The 10,847-nt window shown below is 44.1% G+C and overlaps 1 protein-coding gene across 1 annotated transcript in view; it reads right to left on the bottom strand.

Moving 5' to 3' along the window:
- Nucleotides 1-8,891: 8,891 nt before the first annotated feature.
- The window catches only part of LOC120022498 (protein 4.1-like), a 61,819-nt gene continuing 59,863 nt past the window's right edge, over nt 8,892-10,847 (bottom strand). Inside the window, exons 15-16 of the mRNA XM_038966440.1 lie at nt 9,512-9,592; nt 8,892-8,990 (exon numbers count right to left, since the gene is read on the bottom strand). Coding sequence (XP_038822368.1) covers nt 8,892-8,990; nt 9,512-9,592 — 180 coding nt within the window. The remainder of the gene's footprint in view (nt 8,991-9,511; nt 9,593-10,847) is intronic.

The following is a 10,847-nucleotide window of genomic DNA, read 5'->3' as shown; positions in this document are numbered from 1 at the left end:
GTGACTTGCCGCTCATACCTTGCCTCATGCCTCTCATGCCTTGCCTCACATGACTTGACTCTCATGCCTTGCCTCTCTTGACTTGACTCTCATGACACTCTTGCCTCTCTTGCCTCTCGTGACTTGCCTCTCATGACTTGCCGCTCATGCCTTTCTTGTCTCTCATGACGTGCCTCTCATGACTTGCCTCTCATGACTTGCCTCTCATGACTTGCCTCTCATGACTTGCCTCTCATGACTTGACTCTCATGACTTGCCTCTCTTCACTCTCGTGACTTGCCTCTCTTGACTCTCGTGAATTGCCGCTCATACCTTGCCTCATGACTTGCTTCTCATGACGTGCCGCTCTTGCCTCTCATGACTTGCCTCTCATGACTCTCTGCCTCTCATGACTTGCCACTCATGACATGAATCTAATGACTTGCCTCTCTTGACTTGCCTCTCATGACATACCTCTCATGCCTTGCCTTTCATGCCTTGCTTAGATCTCATGACTTGCCTCTTCACTCTTGTGACTTGCCTCTCTTCACTCTCGTGACTTGCCTCTCTTCACTCTCGTGACTTGCCGCTCATTCCTTGCCTCCCATGACTTGCCTCTCATGCCTTGCCTCTCATGACTTGACTCTCATGACTTGCCTTAATGACTTGCCTTAATGACCAGCACCAACAGCAGGACATTCTACGGTGCCATCTATCTAGAACCAGCACCGACAGCAGGACATTCTACGGTGCTAAGTAATCATCCCGGCCAGACAGAGACGCCGACCCGTCAAGGATGACAGACTTTCTATCTGGATCACCTGTAGCAGACAGCTTTATTGATGTATCCTCCCAAGCCTCCTACTCTTCATCTCTGCCCGGCTGCTTTCTCCTTAGAGTGTCGATGGAGTTTAGAGGTCTGGGAAATAGATTATAAATACACAGAGGATGAAATACTGTCTTAAGATCTTTCTATCCGCACAGGATGTATCAAATACGAGACATCTCAAGATTAGCCTCGGTTAACATTCTTACACATGTATGATATTCGGGGAACGTTTTGTCTGACTGATTGGTGAGACTACTCTTGCTCTGCTTGTCAAGATTTCACACTGATGAAATAGCGACGAAATTGTAATTTCCTCATGAGACAAGAACACAGAGAAATGGAACACAGAACCTCAGGCACGAACAACAGAATATCAGGCGATGTGTTCAGAATAAGGTACGTCTACATTTGTGTTTATTTAGTGGGTGCTGTTTTATTACATATCATCTCTTTCAGTGATGGCAAAACACACAGAGACAGAGAGTGAGAGAGTGAGAGAGACAGAGAGAGAGAGACAGAGAGAGAGAGAGAGAGAGAGAGCGAACGAGAGAGAGAGAGAGAGAAAGAGAGAGACAGAGAAAGAGAGAGAAAGAGAGAGACAGAGAAAGAGAGAGAGAGAAAGAGAGAGAGAGAGAGAGAGAGAGAGAAAGAGAGAGAGAGACAGAGAGAGAAAGAGAGAGAGAGAGAGACAGAGACAGAGACAGAGAGAGAGAGAGAGAGAGAGAGAGACACAGAGAGAGACAGAGAGAGAGAGAGAGAGAGACAGAGAGAGAGAGAGACAGAGAGAGAGAGAGAGACAGAGACAGAGAGAGAGACAGAGACAGAGACAGAGACAGAGAGAGAGACAGAGAGAGACAGAGAGAGAGACAGAGAGAGAGACAGAGAGAGACAGAGAGAGACAGAGAGAGAGAGAGACAGAGAGAGACAGAAAGAGACAGAGAGAGAGACAGAGAGAGACAGAGAGAGACAGATAGAGACAGAGAGAGAGACAGAGAGAGAGACAGAGAGAGAGAGAGACAGAGAGAGACAGAGAGAGAGACAGAGAGAGACAGAGAGAGACAGAGAGAGAGAGAGAGAGACAGAGAGAGAGAGAGAGAGAGAGAGAGACAGAGAGAGACAGAGAGAGAGAGAGAGACAGAGAGACAGAGACAGAGAGAGACAGAGAGAGACAGAGAGAGACAGAGAGAGAGAGAGAGACAGAGACAGAGAGAGAGAGAGAGAGAGCACTATGAAGAAATAAACATGAACCTAAAGAGATGTACAGGCTGGTTCTCCATCCATCATTAATGCAGAAAAGGGAAGAAGAAGAAGACAACACACTGAAAGAGCTACAAGACGTTGGATTCTGTACATTGTAATACTATTAGTAGTAAATAGACCAAAGCATTTTAAAACAGTGTGTGCTGTACTCTCTGCTTAAATAATGGGTTGTTTATTAAAAGGGACAGTGTGCACTCCACAGGAGGATTAAATAAATGTATACACTTCACAGATAAATACATGGGAGTAAACAAAAAAAAACGAAACATTTATTTTGTGCTGCTGTTAATAGTACAGCCTTCTAAAAGGAGAACACCAAAGAGGCAACCAGAGGGAAAGGGCTCCCAAAATCACAATTGACGCTTTGTCAACTTTGAGCTCTTTTCTTTTACTTTAAAAAGGTCCCATGCAGCCATTTTTATCTCAATATCAAATCAATTAAGTACCTTACTGTGATGGTTTTTAATTAAAATTGTAAAAAATGTGCAAAAATAGCTTCTTAGCAAAGAGCCATTTCTCAAGCAATAATTTTGCTAGGACTGTCTGGGAGTGGTCTGGGTGGGGAGGGGAAAACTAAAAACTAGCTGTTATTGGCAGAGGTTTGGAACTCTCTTTCTTATTGGTCTATTAACTAATTTACTGACTGGTGATGCCAAAACTCCATCTCACACAAAACAGGCAGACATTTCAGGGGGTCTTTTCAAAACAGCTCTTACACTAAAAGGGCATTATCATCATTATCATCATTATCATCATTTCCACAGTATTATTCCAACCTCATACTGTGGAAATATAAAACATAAACAAATCACTTTTTGACTGGACTGGGCCTTTAACGCTGATTCTCTAATCTACTCTATCTAATCAACCCCAATGAATGCTAATCCTTTCTGTTACTGACTTCTTCTAGATAGAAGCGCCATACACAACATGTCCAAAAGTATGTGGACACCCGCTCGTCGAACATCTCATTCCAAAATCATGGGCATTAATATGGAGTTGGTCCCCCCTTTGCTGCTATAACAGTCTCCACTCTTCTGGGAAGGCTTTCCACTAGATGTTTGAACATTGCTGCAGGGATTTGCTTCCATTCAGCCACAAGAGCATTAGTGAGGTCAGGCACTGATGTTGGGCAATTAGGCCTGGCTTGCAGTCGGCGTTCCAATTCATCCCAAAAGTGTTCGATGGGGTTAAGGTCAGGGCTCTGTGCAGGCCAGTCAAGTTCTTCCACACCGATCTCAACAAAATCTCTTAGGCTTGTGTGCGGCTGCTCGGCCATGGAAACCCATTTTATGAAGCTCCCGATGAGCAGTTCTTGTGCTGACGTTAGTGAGTGTTGCATCTGAGGACAGACAATTTTTACGGTCCCGTTCTGTGAACTTGTGTGGCCTACCACTTCGCGGCTGAGCCGTTGTTGCTCCTAGACATTTCCACTTTACAATAACAGCACTTACAGTTGACCGGTGCAGCTCTAGCAGGGAAGAAATATGACAAACTGACTTGTTGGAAAGGTGGTGTCCTATGATGGTGCAACATTGAAAGTCACTGAGCTCTTAAGTACGAGCCATTCTACAGCCAATGTTTGTCTATGGAGATTGCATGGCTGTGTGCTCGATTTTATACACCTGTCACCATCGGTGTGGTTGAAATAACCAAATCCACTCATTTGAAGCGGTACCCACATACTTTTAGCCATGTAGAGTACAGTATATTCTGTATAGCGGTCCATCTCTATGGATAAGTAAACACTGCCCCCTTTGGTAGAAAAGTATAAATACATGAAAATGAAGGACATTGTAAAGTTGCCTCTGCTGCTCTGCCATGCCAGGTACAAATGAATGACTGTTATGTAGCTGGTGGATGGAACGCAGTGTGAGTAGCCTAATACAAAAACATAACACTACAAACCTGTAAAGTCAGGGTGATCTAAAATGAATGGATACATACACAGAAATAAGACAAGAGGATGTAAATAAAATCACAAATATAAATAATGCCATTTCAATACGCTGCTTCTTTCACTCCAGTCCTGATGAAGCCCCTGTTTTTTCCAGTGTGACTACAACAACGACGACTAAAAAAACGGTCAAACGGTGTGAATATCATCCAGAAGAATAGATAATTAAGTATTTTCTTCAAAAATATTAAATTGGCCCTCAAAAATGTTTGGATGAAAGTAGATATTTTTTACACTTAAATTGAAAAAATACTTTTCACATTGAGAGGGAAAATAAATATTACAAACTTTTTGTACTGTACAAGAGATGAAACCAAAATTGGTTGTAAAGTTGTTTGATTTGAAGAGGGATCCTCGTATCATGATGGTTTAAGAGTTACAGAAAAATCACCCACAATCCCTTGTTATCATCCGCCTTCAGAATAAGAGTCCCTTCAAAGTTGACCTTGAAGATACCGATTTTTCCAATTACGACGAGAAGAAAAATCTTAGAAAAATATGAACAAAGTCCCTGCAATCTCTACACAATTAAAAGACCAAATGCCCTTTTGAAATTCTTGTTAAAATCTCCAGAAAAATGGGAGAAAGAGGAAAGAAATTCAAATACTTTATTTCAATATTTTTGTTGTTTAGAAAAGTCCAGTTCAGTGGTTCGGGCGACAGAGAGGGATTGTTCTGGGAGTTTTCTGGAGAGTTATATTTGCTCCCTTCTCCTTCAGTTAAACTCCATTGGCTGGGAGGATCAAAGTTCATAGTTCAAAAGTGAAGCTTGTTCACTCTGGTTGGTTGGACTGGTCCAGTCTGGTGTGGTGTGAGGGGGGGGGGGGGGTGCTCTGAGGTAAACATGTAGGAGTCTGGTGTGGTGTGAGGGGGGGGGGGGCTCTGAGGTAAACATGTAGGAGTCTGGTGTGGTGTGAGGGGGGGGGGCTCTGAGGTAAACATGTAGGAGTCTGGTGTGGTGTGAGGGGGGGGGGGGGGGGGGGGCTCTGAGGTAAACATGTAGGAGTCTGATGTGGTGTGAGGGGGGGGGCTCTGAGGTAAACATGTAGGAGTCTGGTGTGGTGTGTGTCTGTCTGCAAGGCAGTGCTGTTGGGTGGTGTGAGGGGGGGGGGGGGGGGGGGGGGGCTCTGAGGTAAACATGTAAGAATGGTGGTGACACAAGCAGAGAGGGAAGGGGGGGGCTGTATGTGAGTTCATCTTCCCCAGGCGGCGTGGTAGTCTTGGCCCCCAGCTTGACAGACGGTGGACAGAGAGAGACACAACTTCAGTAACACAACCTCAACATTCCCCTGATCCAACACTCAAGATACAAAGCAGGATGCAGACAGGGAGGGTGGAGCATGCAGGAGCCTGGTGGAGACAAGGAACGGGTGGGGTCGGTGGGCGAAGCGGAGAGGGAGGGAGGGAATAGAATTGTTAGGGGTGTTCTCTTGCTTCACTGATGTAAACACTGTTAGGTTGAAGGAATGTGTAAGTTAAACAAAGCAGGACTCCATGAACACAGGGCTCCATGAACACAAGGCTCCATGAACACAGGGCCTGAACACAGGAATCCATGAACACAGGACTCCATGAACACAGGACTCCATGAACACAGGGGTCCATGAACACAGGACTCCATGAACACAGGGCTCCATGAACACAGGACTCCATGAACACAGGGCTCCATGAACACAGAGCTCCATGAACACAGGGCCTGAACACAGGGCTCCATGAACACAGGGCCTGAACACAGGGCTCCATGAACACAGGGCCTGAACACAGGGCCTGAACACAGGGCTCCATGAACACAGAGCTCCATGAACACAGGGCTTGAACACAGGGCCTGAACAGGGTGGGACCGGGAGGGCATTCTCTCTCCCTGTCTCTCCTCCCTGTCTCTCTCCCTGTCTCTCCTCCCTGTCTCAGAGGGAGGGGGTAGGAGGCACCTTGTGTGTACATACCACACTGGCAGCTGGCTAAACAGCACCAGACTCCGAGCCTACACCCCAAATGGCACCCTATTGAACTACGTTTGACAAGAAACCTAGTCAAAATTAGTGCACTATATAGAACCCGGTCACTTTGTAGGGAATAGGGTGCCATTTGGGATGTAGATTGAGCCTTTGTGCTTTAACTGGACACAAACATGCAGGGCTACAATTAAAACCACATGGGCACCAGTGTTAACAGACCGCGTGCAGAGACGAACACTTTAATGTAGGAGTAAACGGTTATCACTAAATCCACGCACTTTAACATGCGCTGCTAAGATTGCAACGACATGCGGTTTAAAGTTGAAATACGAGTATGCATGGCCAGTGTCAGTAGCATGCAGTGCTTTGAACTTGGGAGCAGGGATTTTATTGTAATGCTGATCATGAAGGCTTTGACTGCATCCTAAATGGCACCCGGTTCCCTGTACAGGAAGTATCCAGACCGCGTTGACATGTTACAGCCTTATTCTAAAAATTGATTTAAAAAAAATCCTCATCCATCTACACACAATACCCTATAATGACAAAGCGAACACAGCTTTTTTTTTTTTTTATGTTTGCAAATGTATAAAAATACCTTATTTTACATAAGTATTTGTTATGAGACTCAAAATTGAGCTCAGGTGCATCCTCTTTCCATTGATCATCCTTGAGATGTTTTTACAACTTCTTTGGAGTCCACCTGTGCTAAATTCAAATTATTGGACATGATTTGGAAAGACACACACCTTTCTATATAAGGTCCCACAGTTTTTATTTAATTTAACTAGGCAAGTCAGTTATTAAGAACAAATTCTTATTTACAAGGACAGCCTAGGAACAGTGCCTTGTTCAGGGGCAGAACAACATGTTTTTACCTTGTTAGCTCGGGGATTCGATCCAGCAACCTTTCGGTTACTGCCCAATGCTCTAACCACTAGGCTACCTGCCTCCAGTCGACAGTGCATGTCAGAGCAAAAACCAAGCCATGAGGTCAAAGGAATTGTCCGTAGAGCTCCAAGACAGGATTGTGACGAGGCACAGAGCTGGGGAAGGGTAACAAAACGTTTCTGCAGAATTGAAGGTCCCCAAGAACACTGTGGTTTCCATCATTCTTAAATGGAAGAAGTTTGAAACCACCAAGACTCTTCCTAGAGCTGGCCGCCCAGCCAAACTGAGCAATCGGGGGAGAAGGGCCTTGGTCAGGGAGGTGACCAAGAACCCGATGGTCACTCTGACAGAGCTCCAGAGTTCTTCTGTGGAGATGGGAGAACCTTCCAGAAGGACAACCATCTCTGCAGAAATCCACCAATCAGGCCTTTGTGGTAGTGTGGCCAGATGGAAGCCACTCCTCAGTAAAAGGCACATGACAGCCCGTTTGGAGTTTGCCAAAAGGCACCTAAAGGACTTTCAGACCATGAGAAACAAGATTCTCTGGTCTGATGAAACCAAGATTGAACTCTTTGGCCTGAATGCCAAGCGTCACGTCTGGAGGAAACCTGGCACCATCTCTAAGGTGCAGCATGGTGGTGGCAGCATCATGCTCTGGGGATGTTTTTTAGAGGTACGGACTGGGAGACTAGTCAGGATCGAGGGAAAGATGAACGGAGCAAAGTACAGAGAGATCCTTGATGAAAACCTGCTCCAGAGCACTCAGGACCTCAGACTGGAGTGAAGGTTCACATTCCAACAGGACAACGACCATAAGCACACAGCCAAGACAATGCAGGCGGCTTTGGGACACCCCAAATACAGGTGTGCCAAGTTTGTAGCGTCATACCCAAGAAGACTCGAGGCTGTAATCGCTGCCAAAGGTGCTTCAACAAAGTACTGAGTAAAGGGTCTGAATTTTTATGTAAATGTGATATTTCAGCTTTTTCTTTTTAATAAATTTGCAGAAATGTCTAAAAACCTGTTTTTACTTTGTCATTATGGGGTATTGTGTATAGATTGATGAGGGTGGAAAAAAACAATGTAATACATTTTAGAATAAGGCTGTAACATAACAAAATGTGGAAAAAGTCAAGGGGTCTGAATACTTTCCGAATGAAGATTATAGGGTCCCTTAGGAAACACTGACCAACACTTTGGTTCCTACCCTGTCACAATAACTCCTCCCTGGCAATTTCATTCACTGTCATGTTAAACAACACTGTATTCAAAGTGCCCACTATTATCTTCTAACTATAGAATTAGAATAATCATTCTATTTTCATGATTCAAACAGTTCACTTAAGTATTTTGATCTAAATTGCAAGTCAAATCACAATTACAACATTTGGTTAAAAATAAGGCCTAGATTTTTTTGGCCTAAATCGTGCAGCCCTAGTGTTGAAATCATCTCAAACGAGTGCAGGAAATGATGAAATTTATGAAAATGCTGAAAAAAAATGTTTGGTTGAAGTTTAATTGAACAGTATAAAACAATCAATTAAAATCACTTACAATGTATGTATGCGTTGCCATTCTAGGGTCAAGCACAAAGCAAATGTAGAACTTTTATTATTCAAAAACTTTAAATATCCCGTCAAATACCGTCAAAAATGTAGGGTTAGGGGTACTACTGGCCTGGTTATAGGAGAGGTGAGCTGAGCCTGGGGTTAATCTGGGGTTAGGGGTACTACTGACCTGGTTATAGGAGAGGTGAGTTGAGCCTGGGGTTAGGGTTAGTTAGGGTTACTACTGACCTGGTTGTAGGAGAGGTGAGCTGAGCCTGGGGTTAATCTGGGGTTAGGGTTACTACTGACCTGGTTATAGGAGAGGTGATCTGAGCCTGGGGTTAATCTGGGGTTAGGGTTAGGGGTACTACTGGCCTGGTTATAGGAGAGGTGAACTGAGCCTGGGGTTAATCTGGGGTTAGGGGTACGACTGACCTGGTTATAGGAGAGGTGAGCCTGGGGTTAATCTGGGGTTAATCTGGGGTGATCTCTGTTTCCTGGTGCACCACCACTTTGGTCACAGACATGTCCGGGTGCTGCTCCTTCGCCTCCTTGATGGCCTGGGCCAGAGCCTGAGAAGATGGAATTCACACACACACACACACACACACACACACACACACACACACACACACACACACACACACACACACACACACACACACACACACACACACACGCACGCACACGCACACGCACACACACGCACACGGGAAGGTTCAATACATTGAGATTGATGGCACTAATAAAAAGGCTATACATACATTAAACACAATCACCCCACAGGCAAATACAGTCGCTAAAACCCACACAACTACAAGAGTTGGAAATGTTCATTACCCAAGCAAACACTCAAAGGGCTACTACATTCGGACAAGCCGGCGTTTAGTTCACATCAACAACCAAGCTCCTTTCTCCGTTTTTTGATTTGATTTGCTCCACTAATACAGAGGACTGAAATGTTAGATTCTGTGTAATAGATCTAAACCAGATGAAAAATATATTGTTACTCCACTGAGGTGGTTTCTAAAGGAATACATAGTGAGCCAGCTAGCACAGAGCCGGGGGCTAGAATTAGAAATGTGTCCCCCACCTTGTCGTGATCAATCTCTGTGTCTCCAGTTATAACAATCCTCTTCTCAATGCGAGTCTCTGAGATCCCTCCTTTCACCGTCTGAAAGAGAGAGAGAGAAAAATAAAGAGATTGTTAAAAAAGGGCCAGGAGAAGAAAGAAAAAGAGAGAGAGAGAGAAAAAGTTCACAAGGCATTAATGTTCAGACAACATACTGTGAGAGAGATACTGTATAGAGAGATACTGTATAGAGAGAGCAGCTTTAACCTGACAACATACTGCTAGAGAGATACTGTATAAAGAGAGAGCAGCTTTAACCTGACAACATACTGTTAGAGAGATACTGTATAGAGAGAGAGCAGCTTTAACCTGACAACATACTGCTAGAGAGATACTGTATAGAGAGAGAGCAGCTTTAACCTGACAACATACTGTTAGAGAGATACTGTATAGAGAGAGAGCAGCTTTAACCTGACAACATACTGATAGATACTGTATAGAGAGAGAGCAGCTTTAACCTGACAACATACTGTTAGAGATACTGTATAGAGAGAGAGCAGCTTTAACCTGACAACTATGTTAGAGCGATACTGTATAAGAGAGAGCAGCTTTAACTGACAACATACTGTAGAGAGATACTGTATAGAGGAGAGAGCAGCTTTAACCTGACAAACATACTGTTAGAGAGATACTGTATAGAGAGAGAGAGCTTAACCTGACAACATATGTTAGAGAGATACTGTATAGAGAGAGAGCAGCTTAAACCTGACACATTACTGTTAGAGAGATACTGTATAGAGAGAGAGCAGCTTTAACCTGACAAACATACTGTTAGAGCGATACTGTATAGAGAGAGAGCAGCTTTGACCTGACAACATACTGCTAGATACATACTGTATAGAGAGAGAGCAGCTTTAACCTGACAACATACTGTTAGAGAGATACTGTATAGAGAGAGAGCAGCTTTGACCTGACAACATACTGTTAGAGAGATACTGTATAGAGAGAGGCAGCTTTGACCTGACAACATACTGTTAGAGAGATACTGTATAGAGAGAGAGCAGCTTTACCTGACACAAATACTAGAGAGATACTATCGAGAGAGAGCAGCTTTAACCTGACAACATACTGTAGAGAGATACTGTATAGAGAGAGAGCAGCTTTACCTGACAACATACTTAGAGATATACTGTATAGAGAGAGAGCAGCTTAACCTGACAATATACTTAGAGAGATACTGTATAGAGAGAGAGCAGCTTTGGCGCTTTAACCTGACAAACATACTGTTAGAGAGATACTGTATAGAGAGAGAGCAGCTTGACCTGACAACATACTGTAGAGGATACTGTATAGAGAG

This window comes from Salvelinus namaycush, chromosome 27, assembly GCF_016432855.1.
Source record: "Salvelinus namaycush isolate Seneca chromosome 27, SaNama_1.0, whole genome shotgun sequence".
NCBI lineage: Eukaryota > Metazoa > Chordata > Actinopteri > Salmoniformes > Salmonidae > Salvelinus > Salvelinus namaycush.
This window is presented reverse-complemented; position numbering and strand designations above follow the sequence as displayed.